Genomic DNA, 17,862 nt, shown 5'->3' on the forward strand with positions numbered 1-17,862 from the left:
TTTTGTACTTCGCGTGCTCGAGAAGCGAGGCGCCCGCGCTCCTGCGGACCCGGGACCGAGCACACGTCCTCTGACCGATCCACAGCTCGAGGTCCCGCCACTCCCGTGTGAATTCCACGCACGGGTGTCACTTCTAGCGATGCGGTGGGAATTTTGAGGCGGAGGGGAAACCGTTCCTGTGAAAACGACCTCATTTGAAGTAAATAATGGCGAACAAGGAGATGGTCACTGCACACTTACAGGGAGCAGCTGTCTGAATAGACCCTTGGGTGGACCGACACAAAGGCCACCTCCTCAGCAGTGATCGCTGCACTGGTCTGTTTATTGGTGCTTTTACTGACTTGCTCAGGGAAGCTCGTAAAGGACATACTGTACATTCCCGAACTCGCCAGAGTACCGTCTCACACCTGCGGCTCCGTCCGGGGCCGGGTTGTGGTGGGCGTGGGCCCCTGGCACTTTCAATTCAATTCAATTCAAGGTGCTTTATTAGCATGGCCGATGGGTACAATTAGTGTTGCCAAAGCAAATAAAAATAATGAAATTCACATGAAACAAAACAAAAATAAAAGTAAAATAAAATCTACAGACATATTACAGACATTCACTTTCACTCTGACGTGCAGAAGGAGGGGGACACGCCAGTTGAATGAGGTCGACTGACATGATGCACTTTAAACTCTTCTCATGCTGAACCACATGACTGACGGAGTCGAGCGACCATCACTCCGATACCTTAGTTTCTAGACTAGCTGCTAGAGAGCGGATAGTTATTGATTTGGAGCTCCTGGAGTCGTTCGCAAGCGTGTTGTTTCAGCTCGTTTTTCGTCAGTCACTAGTCCGGCACGGACTCTGTCAAGATCCGAACTCTCCCTCCTTTGTCAACACGCGATTCACCGACCGACCTGCGCCGAACTGGCGCGACACCGCCCCCTGGTGGACAGAAGGAGAAGCAGCAGCACCTCTCGGCTTTCCCTGGTGTGTGATCAAGACAAACACTACAGATCCACGCAGGGTACTGGCTTCCAGGATAATAATAATAATAATAATAATAATAATAATAATAATAATAATAATATTAATATTCTCTGGAGATCAGTGGCAAATAGCAACGCGTAGTGTAAATTCTCACAAAAAGTTCTACTTATTAAAGTAATTAACTGTAAGTAGAGTATCTGCACGGTGTTATGGTCAGGGCTCGGGTTCAAATCGCAGGCTTGGATTTGGGGCAATAGTGAGGCAGTAACTGCTGTTGGGCTCGGGGTCCAGGTAAGTCTCCCCATTATCAAAACGCCGTGGCTTCATCAAATGGAAGTCTACTTTAATAAAAGAGTCACACTAATAATTCAGTCGTGAGGGGAAACTCCCCGATGTTAGCTGTCCGAATCTGTGGGCATCTTAAGTCTGCTCGGCTGCTATAATTCAAACGTGTTTAAAAGAGCAGGGACCTCCGCCGTTTGTTAACGAACTGTGTTGAACTTGTGGGTGATTCATTTTAACAGCACAAGTGTCCCTTCTTGTCCGAACACTACCAGATTGTGAAGTTTCGGCATTTTTGTAGTATTTAATAAAAACCCCGAACATCAATTCCATGAACCCACAGGAAACGTCATGGCGCAGATATGAACTGTTCTGTTGCGATTTCCTTCTCCTGTGAAAGAAAGACCAACAGGCTCAATTTAGCTTCTCACGTCAGACTGAAAGGGAACCGCAGTTGTTAACTGATCTATTTTAGTCGCCTGTTTATATATTAAACAGTACAATGTGTTAGCTTCTTTCTACGATTAAAAAAAAAAAAAATAATCCCGCATAGCAAACAGGGGGAATATAAACGACACATCCTGGTTTTCCGACACGATCCTGCGGTAAAACGACACAATCTTTATTTTCCGACACAGTCATCGGGCGGTTTCAACAGCGCGCGCCTGAGCGGGGTCGGCTGCTGATTTCAGGCCAACACGGGGGTGACTTGGCCCAGTCTGAACCCAGTCCGGGCTCGGGGGTCCCACCAACACGCTGGAGTGTGACTGCAGGACTGTGTGAAGGTGGAGTACAGACAGCAAGACCCTGCCTTCTGCGCGCCGGGTAAAACCACAGTTCAGTAAACATCGAAAATCTCTCTCTGAAAAATAAACGAGGCTTCGTAAACAACAGGCTTGTGCATTAAGCTGAATTGTCGGCAGAAGAGCAGTTTCTAACGCCAATTAGCAACAATAGGAAACTGCTCGATACAAATGGCCCTTCTTTGAAACGGAGTTGCAAATATCCGACGGAGGAGGAAAAACATATATAAGAAACTTCATTTTCCGCTTTGGCCACGAATATAATACTGTCACGAGTTAAACTAGTTGGCACATACGGCCACCGGGGAGCACGCCCGGCTGTCTGGACGAATGAGCACCATGAAGGGCACGAGGTCGCCGCGGCGCTCGTGTCGTTACTGCCGGGGCAGCACGTGGCGAAGCGCCGTCGGGTCTCCCGGCAGGAGGCGCGTGCAGACAGGGGTGACCTGGAGCTCTGCAGCGACCGGGGTCCCCCTGGCGCCTCCGGCCAGGCGCGCCTGGAATAAGCGGGTCACCGGGGGGCCTGTGCGCGCTCTGGGCTGGGGCAGGCCGAGGCGTCTAAACTGGGTGATACAGAAAATGTGTTTTTCGGTACCGAGTAACATTTATTTCACGCTGCTCTTCCCTGTTCATAAGCAAGCCCCTTCAGTGGTGTAGTGTTCCCCAAACTGTTTTGTTTACAATCGCATAAACTGTACTCGTCGAAGCACAAGCTGTGAGAACATGTTTTTGTTTTTAATTTTTCGCCTACATGTCAGATAGGCGGACAGCGCGCTGCTGCCCGAGGGGAGGAGGGCTCGCCGCGCACCACAGCCCACACCAGGCCACACAGTTCTGTCCTGGCGATCAGACGCGAGAGGCCCACGCCGTGACAACTGAACAACTAGAGAAATGGACTCATCTGCGACAGAACCGAAACACGTCTTGCTTTAGAACTGATCCCACCTCGCCCTCCCCATTTAAAAACCAGACTGTTGTTTTTTTATGTTATAAGGTGTTGCGTTGCTCATTCGTTTGTGGAGAACGCGACCATATTTCGTTATTAAAATGCGTGAGAGGTGCAATGAATTTCAATGAACCTGAAATATAGGTTCTTATGCCTGTGCTGGAGGAGCGCGCGATTAGCCTTTACTTGTTCCCAAGTTACGTCATTGGTTTTAATGAGTTCCCATTATTAATTTTGCTAAGTTCATAATATTGGTATAACTGAGTATACATTATTAGTATTGCTACTTATACACTATTAGTATTAAAAGCATACATTTTTAGAATTCCCAAGTGTATATTATTTGTATTACTGAGTATAAATTAATATTTCTGAGTACACATTATTTGTATTCCCGAGTATAAATTATTAGAAGGCCCAATTGTTTCAGAGGCGGGCTCTTAGACACTGGTTGGAAATGTCAGCGCTTACGGGTCACTTGGTTTCTTCGTCTTTAAAGCTGTTCAGAGCTCTTGAACAAGACAAATTAAAACCGGCAGTACAATTCAAACACGTACAGTCACGGCAGAGAAACCTACAGGTTTCAGATGGTGTCTACAAATCGAATTTTATTTCCTCGTTGCGGCATTAAATGCTGATTGCAAGCCGAGATGGGGGAAGAAACAAATCACAAAGGGTTCATTTTTTTTTATAAAACCGGACAACAGCAGAAACCTTCCTCTTTCCACACCGCGGTATCGCCGAGGAGTCGCCTAACGGGAGGATGGTGGGTTTTCAGTACAGCGCGTCATTTTCGTACTGGCCAGATGTTTAAAACAGGGCGGACGAAGACGCACTCCGAGCGCAGCCTGGAAACCCCGGGAGAGTCCAACTTCCGATTTCAACCCGAGAACAAACCAGGAAACATCAGGGCCCGAACCGCAGTAACGGCTGGGGAAAGCAGACCAGGTCCTGCGGTATTTTATGTTCATTCAGAACAAGCAAACAAGGAAATGACGCCGTCTGTGCCGGGAGAACCCCGTCCAGGGAAAGAGGCGGGCCCGAGGTCATATCTGGACCATCACTGGCGACCCAGGAGAAACAGAACCGAGCCGCAGAGCGCGGCCAGGCCGATAGAAAAGTCTCACTACATATTTGGAAAAGAAAGAATATCCAGCCCGCTGTAACCGAACTGGCGTCCAGGCCACGTCAGAGGCGTCTTGTGCCCAAGTGTTTTATTGACAAGGGGACAAAGCCCGTTTTCTGTTAACTGCAACACAACTGGAGTCGGCTGTCTGATGGGGGCATTAATGCATTAATTAACAAGGTGAATTAATGAATGTTCTCGAACTAATTATCTATTTACCTCCATTGACAGGAATGATATAAACCTCACTCAGCAAAAGCGAAATGTTTCACCACCCCTAAAATATGACCGTATTTCGCTCGTTTAATTTCATCATTTATCTGTCTCCAGGAGATAACAATCCTTGGTATTTACTAACATTATAACACTGAGATTAATACTAAGATTAACCCTCCAGTGGGTGATACTAAATCATTTTCACCCGACCGCTGGTTTTACACGGGAGGCTCGCCACAACCTCCAAAGATTTAAGCTAAAAATAAGACTTTACTGTTAAGCCTTGAATAAAAAAAAAAGCTTTTCAAGCATTAATGTACATATTTATAGTCGATTAGAACTTCATTGAAACTTTATTAGGAACTGCGGTCCCACTACCTAATTTTATTGTTCAGATTTTTTTTTTTACGACCTATAGGTATAGTGCGGAGAGCAGACGCTGACCTGACTTCTGCAATCCTTCTCTTCTCTCTGGGTCACGGGATTCTGTGGTCCAACACGACAGTGCAAAGCAGAAGAAAAACGATACGTCAACAGGTCACATGACCACGGGTCCACGCTTGAAGGAGAAGCACCTACTTGAGTCTCTGCGGCGTGCAAGCGCTTCAGGGCGGCGGTGTCCGGTTCAGGGAGAGCCCTACACGCAGGCCTTCAGGAGACCAGCGCAGGTGTCCGCGCTGTGGCCGGACGTGAGCCGGGAGAAAGCTCCAGGGAATTTGGTCATCACATTAAATAAACGCTTTGAAAAGTACACACACGTGTAGTATATATATATATCATCTATATATAGAGAAGTTCTGTTTCTGTACAATCATAGAAAATTATTTATCACGTTTGAATAGAAATTTCCGCTCGTGTTTTTTTTTTTCCTGTTTCAGTTCGGGGAGGGGGGAAAACGATCTCTTCAGATCGGCCAAGGAAAACCCCCGCTTCCCAAAACAAGACCACCGGAGAAAGGAGTCATCTCTTCTCCTTGAAGAAGCCCTCGTCTGTGCTGCTCTCCTTGATGGTCACCGTCAGGCAGTTCGTCGTCACGTCCGTCACCACCACCTTCTCCACGATGTCCAGCGACGGGGTCCAGGAGTCTTCGCCCGGCTCCGAGGGGCCCCTCTGGGGGTCGCCGCCCGGCGGGGCGCAGGCCGAGGGGTACGTGAACTGTAACCTGGGGTGCGAGCAGGCCACGGCACCAGGACGCTCCTCAGTCCTGCAGGCCGGGGGCTCGTACCCGGGCCTGCGCGCGTGGGCGCCGCCCTGCAGGCCGTAGCCGTGCGAGCTGCCCCCCGGCCGGGCCCACCCCCCCCGCTGGAGGCAGGCGCCGTCCTCGTGCTCCCTCCGGGCCAGCTGGATCACGCTCAGGCCCGGCCCGGCCTCCTCCGCCGGGCTCCTCCGCGGGCCGCAGTCCGGCGGCGTCTGGAACCGGCACTTGGGCTTGGGCCCTCTCTTGCGGTGCTCCCGGGCCGGCTCGGCGGGCCGCACGCGCACGCTCTCGCCCCTGTTGACGGTGCTGGGCGGGAAGATGGTGGGCACGATGGTGCGCAGGCCCTCCCGAGCCCGGGGGGGGGCGGCGGGGTCCTGGCCGGGGGGGGACACGCGCAGACCCCGGGCCGCCTCGCTCCGGAACTCGTAGGTCTTGGCCTTCGCCTTCGCCTGGGCCTGCGGAGCGACAGCACAGAGCTGACGGCGCGAACCGCTAGGAACAGCGCTCGCGCACCGGGGCTCGGTCAAGAGATATAAGAGCACTTTATTAGCCCTGTACAAGTTCTTGCATTAGGAATCTGTCTTTTCACTACTCCAGCTCACTCTCCATGAGACACACCGACAGGGAGAGAAGCTGGGGGTCAGAGCGCAGGGTCAGCCATCGATACTGCGCCCCTGGAGCAGCTGGGGTGAAGGGCCTTGCTCAGGGGCCCAGCGGGATTTGAACCTGCAACCTTCCAGCCACAGGTGCAGATCCTGAGCCCAGAGCCAGCGCTCCGCCCCGTCACCAGAGCTGAGAGTCCCACCTGTGTGCAACAGAACCGCCTGGAGCCGAGAAACGGCAGCGGCCCGCCCGCCCACTTCACTTCTGAGTAACCGCACAGCCCGGCAAGGGCACAACGGTGTGGAAGGCGCACTCCCCAGGGGTGCTCGCGGGAGGAAGCGGGCACGTGGGCAGGGCGCGCGTGTCAGGCACCGGCGACCGCGCTGCTCGCCTCCCGCGCGCCCCGACACTCACCTTCAGCAGGAAGGTCTTGGGCTTCGGCCCTCGCTTCTTGGGCCCGAACAGCTCCCGCTCGCGTTCCCTGCAAAACAGGCCAGCGGCAGCGTTACAGCGCGCAGCGAGGGCGGCGCAGAAGGCCTGCAGGCGCGCCGCGGCCGCCTCACCTCTCTTCAAAGGCGGAGAACAGGCGCGCGTCCAGGATGTTTTCCTCCGGCTCCCAGGTGCTGTACCTGCGCAGAGCAGAGCAGAGACGGAACCACAGACACCATCAGTAACCACAGCGTCTTGTTTCTGGCTCGCTCGACACACACACGGAGGCTCGCTGAATCGTTAGCTACGGTCCGCTGCGCATTTAACACAACAACAAAAATAAACCCCAGAAATGCGCCCGTGCGACACGCACACACACACACGCCGCGCTGCCGACAGAGGCGCAGACTTACGCGCTGATCAGAGAGAGAAAAGTCCTACTCACTTCTGAGACCAGCCCTTCCATTTCACTAGGTATTCCACCCGACCCTGCGAGAGCGAGCAGAAGACACGTTGTTATCGGGCTGGGATTGCAATGGCATCAGCGCGCACACAGCCAGCACCAGCAGCAGAGGGAGGCAGGGCTACCTACCCGTCTTATCCGCCGTTTGATGATGGACTCGGCCGCAAACACCCGCTCCCCTACAGCCGACAGCTCCATGTTTACTTCGATCTCGGGCTATTTTTTTCCTCTGCTCAACTAGCTGCTTAATTCCAGGCAGCCCATAATACTCACCAAAAGAGAGACGTCACCCGTATTTTTTTATGGGTTGCCATGGCACCGCCGTCGGTGGACCGGTTTAGCAGCAGCCCATTGGCCCAGACGTTGCTACGTGACTTGGGTTGCTAAGCGATGGGGCGGAGCCTGTCGAGGGCTCGCGTTCTGTCAAGGAGGAAGTGACGCCTCTGCAGAAGCTGCTCTTCGCCTGCTCTGGTGTGGAAAGTCTTGCGCTGGTATTTGCAAACAGTGGAAAGAAAAAACCGAAACGCTCGACGGCGTTCTTGCGCACGCACCAGACTGCAGACAGCGCACCGAAACGAAGATTACAGCCCCTCATCAAACTTTCGAAAACCTGTCTGCAAACGTTTCCATTACTTTTCCGTTTGTATAACTCGGCTGAAAGTTCAAACTGGTATATCGATATAGTTTTTTTTTTATTCAGGAAGACTCTGAACTCAGGGTTAACGATTTTAAGGAGGGAAGGCTCTTAGCTCAGCGTTGCTCTGCACAGATAAACGAATAATGTAAACGGATTTGTAGAAGAAGGTCTTATAGGACCCTTCTGTTTCTGGGACAGCAGTGAAGTCCAGAAACACGGAAAGGGGCTGTTGGCGCCCCGGATTCCACAGCGCACAGCGGCTACAGGCGCCTCACGGGCTGGAAACCCCAGTTTTCCACCTCCGACCCTGCAGCCCGGGGACAGGGGCGCTGGCGTGTTTGTTTCACCTTTCACGTGGACATTCCATCCACAAATGATAATAAACCTGATCGCGGCTCCATGGCGTTTTCCAGAAATAGATTTATAGGATATACCGAGGGCATATCCACAAAATAGCCAGTTCGTTTATTTTATTTAATGTGTACAATACCCTAAAGGTACAGATTGTTTGGTTATTTTAATGCTTTGTGAGGGCGCCTCATTAGATCTTTCCATTAGAACGAGTAAATGCCAGAGCAGTGCTAAGCGCGCTAACAGCTCAGCCACGACATTCAGAACAAGGCGCAGACGGAACACCACTGGCGTGATATTAGGGGCAATCCTAGGGACATTTTTTTCAAAACTCCCACAGAAATCATTAAAACGCGTGCAAGCCTGCAACACAGGGCGTCTCAGAACGTTATTTCGTTTCGTGTTTATATTCAAAATAAAGAGCAAAGCGGAGAAGCTCACCCGGAGAAAACTTGACACACGCGTGTAGGCATCTGACAGAACTACGGACCATTTAAACAGCTTAAAAGTCTTGAAATAGCGAGGCAGATAGATCTGGACCATTTCCAGTCCAGTTTTCTCCATAGCGATTACTGAGATGGTCTTTGAACGGTCTTGAAAGAATAAAAATGGTTTCACCGGCAGCCGTAAACGTATCACGCAAACGAAAAATCTCCGTTTCTGAATGTATTTAAAATTATGAACAAATAAAATCTAAAAGATCAAATATAACTCACAATAAAATACACGAATAAACTTCACACGCATCAACACGCATTAATACGCGTGGACACACATGAGCTCATTCGTTTTAACATGAACACCCATGGACACACGTTAATACACACTTCAAGTTTAATAAAGTAAAAATAGATACAGAATACAAAGTCGTTTAATTTTCCGCACGGGAGGGGGATCTGTTAATTACTAACTTAAATGAAACATCGATATTCAGTCGCACGACAGAGCTCTTGCAGGATAGTGTAGCGAGGTCACGTGGAAAAATATTTTTATTTTAATGATATATCCCATATATCATTAATAACGCTATATCGTCTCTTCAGGATGATCCTAACAGAGTCCGTTTAATGTAGTGTCGACATCCAGCAAAATGACGAAGGAAACAAAAGGAATCTAAACAAATAAAACCATTCTACTCTACAAGACAATGTGTATTAATATGGGCGTATTTATGATTACAAAACGTTGCTTGTATTTTTACTTTTCATTGTGGAATTAACCTTTACATTATTATTATTAATATGAATATTAAAATGCACCGATAATGGTATATAAATAATAGATGTGTAAAGGTTAATTCCACGATTAAAAATAGCTTGAAACTCAAGCAACGGTTTAGCTGTTCGGTGTCCTTCGAAGATAAAGGTCTTTACGGGATTTTGCAGGTTTTACGGAATGGAAATAATTTGTTCGTTTGCAGCCTCGCTTACTAATTGAGCTTTCAGCTTCAATAACAACCAGTTTTGTTTTCGTAGAGAAGTGTGCGGCGATGTTCTGACGAGCCGACGAGCCGATGAGCTTCCAGCGGGTACCTGAGACCTGCGGAGGCAGTCGGGAGACCGGAGCCTCTCAAGTCAGATTGGAGAGAAAACGAATTCGGACGCCTCGGAAGCTGAGTTTTTAAACCTTTGGGTTGTCTGGTTTACAGTTCCTGAGACGTACAGTTCGCACGTCTTTCCAGCGCGACCCGGCGCCGGCAAAGCCGATCCCTGTCTCGAGAGAGTGGCCGTGGACGATCCCACCGCGAGCGAGCGGCACGCGGACGGCACCTTTATCCCGTGAAAACTCCTTCGATTGACCCACAATTTCAACATCGCTTCCGTACAGAGAGTAATGCTGCAGGGAATTTTCAGTTTGCGTTATTGTTATTCTTAATGTCCGGTTTATTCGTTTATCGCTGTTCCTTGTATGTGTTTTGTTGTAATATTCACGCATTTCGAATGTCTCTGATCATAATTCTGTGATTGTGAATTCTGTGATCATGGTTATGAATCAACATTCTGTGTGTCTCATGGAGAGCGAGCTGGGGTCTGCGAAAAGACGAATTCCTAATGCAAGAAATTGTATAGGGCTAATAAGTGATCTTATCTTATAATTCGAACATTTGAATTGTTGTTGTTGCTGTTCTGCTCATTTCGCGAGGCGTTTGTGCAGCACTTTTACGAAACTCTCCAGTGGTAACGAATAGACAAAATGTCATTTGAAAAAGTCGACTGAAGTCGCTCCTAGGAATACTGTAGACGCGACGCTCAAGGTCGCCCAAAGGTAGGTAGGTCATCGCCAGGCGGAGAGACAACATCTCATTTTAGCAACGTCGGAATATAGAAAATCTATAGGAATAGAGAAAATAATTAAACGGTTAACCATTACTTCAGAAAGAAAAATACTAAACGCGAAAAAGTCCTCACAATTTAATTGATTAACTTAACGAGGATCAGGATGTAAAAATATCTATATTTTACCTCACACATTTCTGAGTTACATGCTTCACAGGTCGCGAAAGTACGAAAATTAGGCAGTGATTCCAAGTACATCATACATCAAGAATATCGCCTGTGATGTCAGGTTATATATTAATCTTAGTCACCCCCTTTGCACAAATAAATACACGCACGGAAAAACGTAAACACGCACTGTCGTTCGCTCACAATCGATTGCAGATCGATTCGACGACACGCCCCAAAACTGACTGCATCGCACCCACGAGACCACAAGTTTTTCACAAAGGTCAATAACTTGGAGACACAACAACGCGCCTCGTTCAATTGCGTTATGCGCGTCTCCACGAAGTAAAACACACAGCCCAATAACAGGCTGAGGATGAGACTCACTGTGGAAAACAGCGCTGTCGCTGGAGAGCGTGATCAGAATCAAAGTGCTGCTGTAAAAGTACAGCAGGAATAATAACGGTAACAATATAGATCATGATTATTATTATTCGATAATTTTATATGAAACAACGGAGACGACACGAGCTCTTGTTGTTTATTTAGATCGATTTATCCTGTGAACGAAATAGGTTTTCGATTTTCTCCTTCTTCTGTCTTCTTGTATTTTATGGTTTTTCGTTTTCTCTCGCTGTACAGACAGGTAACACGAGTCGCCGCTCAGTCGCATCTCTGTGTAACACTGGGAGCCTCTACAGAAGCCGTGCAATTATTATTATGATTATGATTATGATTATTTCCCTCGCCTGGCCCCGATATCTGTTACCCCGAAGGCTGAATTGTTACCTCCGGAAACTCCAGCAGTAGTGCAACTCATTACACACTTCACACGAGACCACAGCGCCAGATGCAGCTACTGTACTCTCACAGCGAGCAGGAAAGTTATTTTTGCTGCCTAGTTTTCACACACACCCGGCGCAGATGACTGGGCATTAAGTGTGCTGCGAGACCACTTTGAACATATAAAAAAAAATGATTTATTCGTTTGCAGCAGCCTGCTGTCTACTGGGTACTGCAAGCACTGTCAAGATAAATAAATAAGACAGGAAACAGGCATCCTTTAGCGAACCTGTCGGAAGGGTGGGCACCGGGCGGCGAGGGAAGGTGTCTTTCGAGTTAGAAACACGCGCAGCGCTGCAGTAAACACAGCTCCCCGAGCCGGGGCACCAGCAGACTCGCTCCCCGGTGCTGTACAGACAGGTAACACGAGTGCTGTGCTGTGCTGTGCGGTGCTGCCTCGCGGGAGCCCAGACCGGCGAGAAGGAATTCCCCCGCCCGAGACGAGGGCGCGAGCGGGTTCAGGTGTGAGGGGCAGTCTGGGAAAACGAAGGTCAGCCAACAGCGGGGACCGGGCGTGGCTGACTCGCTCGGTCCGGTCGGAAGTGCCCCTCGGAATCGGCCACTGTCACAAGGCGCCCCGGCTCCCCGGACCGGCTCCTGCGAATTGGCGGCAGATCTGTGCTGACGTGGGTCTCGCTCCACGGCCAGGAGTGAAGGAATCAATTCCGTTGTCTGGTGGCGTTTAGGAGGAGAGAGAGGAGAGGCAGAGACGTGAAAAGACTCCATTATAAAACCGCCATAACGGAGTCCGTTTACCGTCGATGGTTCGGGCTCCAGTCAAACACCTATAATTCCTATAATGATACACAGGGCTTGTTCTGCGGGGTGTGATACACAGGGCATGATTGCACTGTTAGAGCCGGGAACGCGCGGGCTCCGTGCGCATGGTCCGAGAGTCGCGCCAGTCGCACCGGCGGCTCTGGGCGTGACTGGTGTGCGGTACCGAGAGGCTGGCGGCGGTCCGGACCGGTGCGGGGGGTCCCGGAGGACCGAGCCCCGCCGCGAGGACCGCGACTTCACGCGTCGCGCGCAGGTTCCAAAACGCGAACGAAAATCTTCATTCCGGCGGGGGGGCGGCGCGAGGGACAAAAGGATTCCGCAGCGAGTCACGACGACCCGATATCCGTGACTTTTTCATGCTTTTGGTTTGATGGAATGGGGCATTGCATTTCAACTTTTTTGAAAAAAAAAAACCCAAAGAAACAAACATGCATTTATACATAAAATAAGAACTTTATTTTGACAGAGCTAGCGTCTCCGCATCTTTCATTTTGGGGAAGAAAAGACTTTCGTATTGCACGACGGACCCATGTGAAAGCGAAGAGGAATGAGCTGACAGTCTCGAAGGTTACTCGCGACGGCATCGTGTTTCCGTGCGTGTACAGTGGCGTTATGCGAAGCTGTTATCTATAACAACAATAGCGCGGCTCATTTTTCTGGCGTCGAATTGACTCCGAGCACCTCTCGCGGCAGAGCGAGCTAGGTACACGGGCTGCATGCGGGTCTCCTTATATGGTGGTGAAGGTGATTGGTCTCCGCGCGCCCGCACTGCAGCACTGAGCACCGTATATGGGCGAAGAGCGGAGCTGTGAAGAGATTATTGGCTCGCTGGTATCTGGGCAACCAGTTTCACCCAGTGCAAGCGAGCCGACGAGAACTGCAAACTGCCCCCTCCCCCAAGACACACACACTCTTTTTGAACAGCCCTCTGTCAGGGCAACACAATCGCGAGAGCGCGAAGGCTCACACACCCGGGGCCAGTGCAGTTTCACCACTGGTTCTGCACGAGCACATGTTTCAAGTTTTTGTGCTGATAGACGAATGGCTTACGTCTGTAGCCTGAGCACCATGCGTGTTTATTTCTGAATGGTTTATTAGTGATGCTATTTTAGCCAAGTGTGGTATTCCCTAAAGTTAAATGCTTATTTTCGTGGTTTTGCACAGCGGCAGAGCGCCGTGAGAGAGTGCCGTATGGTTTCGGCAGTGAGGAGCATGACTGGTGTAGACAGGAGATGTCAGGGACGATGCGCAGTGGGAGACTGGTGGAGTCACCAGTGAGCTGGAGCTCGGGGAAGAGCGGGCAGGTGGAAACACCGGGGGGGGGTCACCTGCACTGACCGGCGCCACGCATGTTAAACTCCGTTCAAGAACATGATCTAAACTCTCCCTGTGTGTCAAGTATGCCACGCTCGCAGCTCGTGTCCGCCTCTCGTGGGCCCGCCAGTACAGGCTGCAGTAGGCACTAACCTACTTTCAGGCTCGCAATCGATCTGGGCTGCAGGGTGACCGGCAGGCTGCCGTGTGGAAAGAGGGCGCGTCCAATCGCAGTGCGGCAGGTTCGAAACCACGAACCCGGCTGTGCCTTCAGAACAGCTCCCAGGGCCCGGCCACCCCCCGGGAGAGCTGCTCACAGCACAGACCCGCTCTCTGGGCTCCGAGCCCCACGGGCCAGGGGGTTGCAGACGTGCCTGAAACCCAGAAAAATAAACCCCAAAAAAAGAGCCACCACACTGACATCAGCGGAGCTGCCTGGGCACTCCGGGCCTGGCCCGGGTCTGACTCGGGCGTGATGTGGGTCTTTAATACAGTCCGGGCTTTCGCTCTCCTCTCCAGCTCCGCCTTGCCCCGCGGTCGTGCCGTGGGTCTCGGTGAAACTAAACTTTCGGATTGTGTTGGCACGCTTGTCTTCGTCAGGTTTCGACAGCGGAGCGACGCGTCTATTTCAAAGTTCGATATCTTAAGAACAAAGAGACAGCAGAACTCGTTGATTTCACTGTATAACTGAAGTCCAGAACGAACTTCACGTGTCTTAATGTTTAGATATAAGATGGCAGACGGGAAGCCTTTAAAAACGTTTTAATTCTGTAACATTTGCGGTATTTTAATAATCCACAGATGTTCTTATTACTTTAAAGCGGTTGATGCTTCATCTATAGGCCTAAGGCTATAGGCTGTGTATTTTAATTAGGTGTTTTAATTAGGGAGAAGACTACGCATCAACAAATAAACGCCGAAGCTGACAGATGACTGCTGACTGCCAAGATCGAATATTACCGCTCGGTGCTCCACCAAACCACAGCCTCCTGCAACAGCGGATAGATACAGACGTTGACACCCGTTTAGCGATTAAAGCATTAATTCGACAAAGCTGTTTAAATAACTAAAAATTCAATATAAATCTGAAGGTTAATAATAGACTCCTCAAATATGTCAAGCTATTTCAAATAAAGGCGTTATGCCGCGGACACCAGGGGAAATATGGGAAAGATAAACCAACCGGACGGAACAGATTGGCGTCCTCTAAACTGATTAAGGAAATTTCCCTCAGCAAAAACAAACAAACAAATATGATACATATTATAAATATTATAAATACTGTACAGGAGGAATAACTGAAATCTGTCCACCGCGAGAATCACCAGAAGACAATTCTGGTGTTTTTGCTGAGGAAGACGTTTCTTCTTTAAAGGTCAGAAGCCTAAATTAAACGAACAGTAAAATGGTCAAAAACCGTCAATCAAATGCAGATAGAAAATGTGCAGATGAACAACGTTCCAACATATTTATTTCAACTATTATTTCCGGAGACGCGGAGCCGGACCTGGGAGGCGTTGTCGTTTGGACTCGGGGAGAGAAGCTCTGCTCTCCGTTAACAGGCAGCGACGGGTGGCGACGTTTTGGTGTTTTGTGGTGGAATAAAAGAAAATCTTCGCACTGCCGTTAATTAAATAAAAATAAACATAAAAAATCGCCAGACGGACGCAGAGCGAAGGCACCCTCTCGCAGGTCCCGCCTGCGGCAGCCGAGTCGCCACACCCTGCTGGACCCGGGTCTGCGAGCCCGGCCGGTACAGGACGGGCTGCTGGAGCCCTTTTGCCCCGTTAAATACTGCGCGTTGCCCCCCGGTGCACAAGTTCGCGGCGGGCTCGAAAGAGCCCGAGAAGGGAAAGAGAGAGAGAGAGAGACAGCCATTTTCTCGCACACAGGCGCTGAGGATGCGGTTATTTTTAGCAGGCTCGGCTCTGGAGGAAATGGGCGCGAGGTCTAATACGAGCTCGGCGGCTCGAGCCTGCAGCAGCAGAGCCGAGCATCACCACCCAGAGCTCAGGTTCGAGATGAGATCGGAAAATCATTGAACGCGGGTATAAATAGCCGAGACCCGCCATCTTGATTGATAATAATAGTTTATCAGAAGCATTTTACTGATGCGCTGTATTATTATTATTATTATTATTATTATTATTATTATTATTATTATTATTATTATTATTATTTTATTCAGGCTTCATGTTAATGCAACACTGTCACACGCAGGCCGCCGAAGGGAGTCCTTGGAGCTCATTGTTTCTGTAGGTGCCCCGTTCCAGCCAGGGGTCCCCAGCCTCTTGACGTATGAGGGGTGAAAATAGGGAGGAATCTGGGAGGAATGTGTAGCACCTGTGGGCTGAATTTTTCCACGTCCACTTATACAGCCAAACGGTGGGGCAAGGTGACCCAGTTCAGCACCGTTCAAAATCGCGTTACCCGCAAGTGAAGTGGTCAGGTCCAGAGCCCACCGAGGCACTTTCGTTTTGCCTTTAGGAGGAAGCCCAGCGCGTTTCAGAAAACCGTAACAAACACAAGCAGTATGATGAAAAACAAACAAAAAAAAAATTTCGGTGTAGCTGACATTTTTTTTTCCGCGCGTCTGCTGGACGCCGGGAATACCGTGTCCACGAGGCTCGCTCGCCCTCAGACACCGTGAAAAGCATCACCTTAGGCACCGAATGCGAGAGTGAACATTTCCTCGCGATCTTCACAACGTGCTAGGGAATTATTTTACAATAATATCTCATCTACGAATTGGATCGAACCCCAGCGCAGCGTTAATAAAGCTCGTTGGGAGCACGCCGGCACTGCAGAGCTCAGGACGGGTCGCCGAGCGGCTGATCGCTACAAAATACATGTCGTTTCTGGTTCGAAACCCAACAATTTTATATTTGTGTTGATTTATTTCCATAAGACATGTTTTAACGCAACGAATGGAGACAGACAGCTTCCACGCGTAGCTGGAGGGCGAAAGGTGTTCGAGGGCTGGTTCTGAGTTCTGGAAGACAGGTGTGATCGACCTGTCTTCTGCGGACAGTCATCGCCCAGATTAACTGGCCACACTGTGGAATAATAACCTCAGCGTTAAAAAGTTACGAATATGCAACTGGAATTTGCTTATTACCAACTCTCGTTTAAGAAATTGTCGTATTTGTCTTAATTATTTCTTAATTATTCAGCAAGCTCAGTTTTTAGTGTAGACACCGACGGTCACCCAGAGCCTGTGAGGAACCCAGAAACAGGAAAGATCAGAAACCGGACACGTCCCGTGATCCCGCGAGCGGCTAACCGAAGCCATTGAACACGTGGAAGAGGTAACAACAGAACAGCGCTTGATTGAAAAAAAAAACACTTTTGAAATAAAACACACTAAGAAACAAATCATACTGGCTTCGGAGAACATATCGGAAACCTCTGCTGCAGTCCTCAGCTCTCACATGGTCTAACGAGCTCAATACAACTTTCCCTACCGGGCTGTCACAGACTGACCGATTCATCGAGTAATTCATTTCTGGATTTTCATTTTCGAAGGGTCTGCACATAGTTGGTAACTACATCTCTGTCGACGGCCATTCTGTTCGCTGAGGATTGTGCATGCAGTAAATTGTGCAGATGTGAGATGATGTAGCGGGTGATTTTTTTTAATATTCAGCCAATTAGAATACTTATTATTTTTAGAGACTGGAAATTCATAACCTATTGAAAAAGATCTCTATCTAAGTGGGTGAACTCCTCCTGAGATCCTCTCTCGCTCGGCTCTATGCGAAGGCTACGATTTCCGACAGGAGGTCAGGAAAGCTGTCTGAGGGACAAGGCCAGCAAGTCTGGAGATCGAAGTCTGAGGGGAAGGCTCTCCGCTCTGTCCCCTCTCCCGAATATTGTTATATTTCACAACGAACACTTTTAGTTAAACGGTTAAGAGGGTCATGTTGAACACATTCATTTTTTTAGCGCAATTTTAATTGATTGCCTTTGAAGTACCTGCAGCAGAACTCCCTGCAACGCACGATTTCCGTTTCCTGTTGCTTTCTATTTTGTTGATCGGAAGACTTTGAACCACAGAGCGAGAGAGCGAACATGTTCTGTAGTTGAATCAAGTCTCATCCCAGACACCAGTTCTGTGAAGAAGCGCGGCAGAAGTCGTACACCGAAACACGCGAGATCCACTTGTAGTTCTTATACAGTATTTCTGGTTGTTGATAATACCTTCAGTTCCCCATGGTTACATCACTCACCGTAGATCATTCCGGCTGTCCTAAATGGAGATCAGACAGTCCGGACCCGAGATGTCCCGTTCAACTAGCGCTGTGATGACATCGCTACCGAACCACCAGCTGTGTCGACATAAACAGCGTTTCGGATTCACTCCACTGGATTCGGACCCACGCGGTGCACACGAGCTACTCGGATCACTGCTCAGAGGAATCTGAATTAAGGTGGAAAGGTTTCATTTGATTT

General features: G+C 49.5%; 1 protein-coding gene across 3 annotated transcripts; it reads right to left on the bottom strand.

Annotated features, from left to right (window-relative positions):
• Positions 1-467: 467 nt before the first annotated feature.
• Positions 468-7,368, bottom strand: cbx8b (chromobox homolog 8b). 3 transcript variants are annotated; one of them, XR_011190530.1, is made up of 6 exons: positions 7,171-7,362; positions 7,024-7,067; positions 6,713-6,778; positions 6,564-6,630; positions 4,793-6,001; positions 468-1,648 (listed from the first exon to the last, which is right to left on the bottom strand). XR_011190530.1 is itself a non-coding variant. In XM_006635499.3 (5 exons), the coding sequence occupies exons 1-5, from the start codon at positions 7,237-7,239 to the stop codon at positions 5,309-5,311; spliced, it is 939 nt and encodes a 312-aa protein (XP_006635562.1). In that variant the 5' UTR covers positions 7,240-7,362; the 3' UTR covers positions 3,595-5,308. The 3 variants fall into 3 exon arrangements, 2 of the variants coding, with proteins under 2 accessions (XP_006635562.1, XP_015211525.1); XM_006635499.3 differs by lacking the exon at positions 468-1,648 and having other exon boundaries at positions 3,595-6,001; XM_015356039.2 differs by lacking the exons at positions 468-1,648; positions 6,713-6,778 and having other exon boundaries at positions 3,595-6,001; positions 7,171-7,368.
• Positions 7,369-17,862: the final 10,494 nt, after the last annotated feature.

Source organism: Lepisosteus oculatus, chromosome 9 (assembly GCF_040954835.1).
Source record: "Lepisosteus oculatus isolate fLepOcu1 chromosome 9, fLepOcu1.hap2, whole genome shotgun sequence".
Lineage (NCBI taxonomy): Eukaryota > Metazoa > Chordata > Actinopteri > Semionotiformes > Lepisosteidae > Lepisosteus > Lepisosteus oculatus.

Excerpts from the sequence above, each read along its gene's own strand:
- cbx8b (XM_006635499.3), bottom strand. The coding sequence starts at position 7,239 with ATGGAGCTGTCGGCTGTAGGGGAGCGGGTGTTTGCGGCCGAGTCCATC. Across the intron at positions 6,779-7,023 it reads TGGAAGGGCTGGTCTCAGAA|GTACAGCACCTGGGAGCCGG; the intron begins GTGAGTAGGACT and ends TGCTCTGCGCAG. Across the intron at positions 6,002-6,563 it reads CCAAGACCTTCCTGCTGAAG|GCCCAGGCGAAGGCGAAGGC; the intron begins GTGAGTGTCGGG and ends GTCGCTCCGCAG.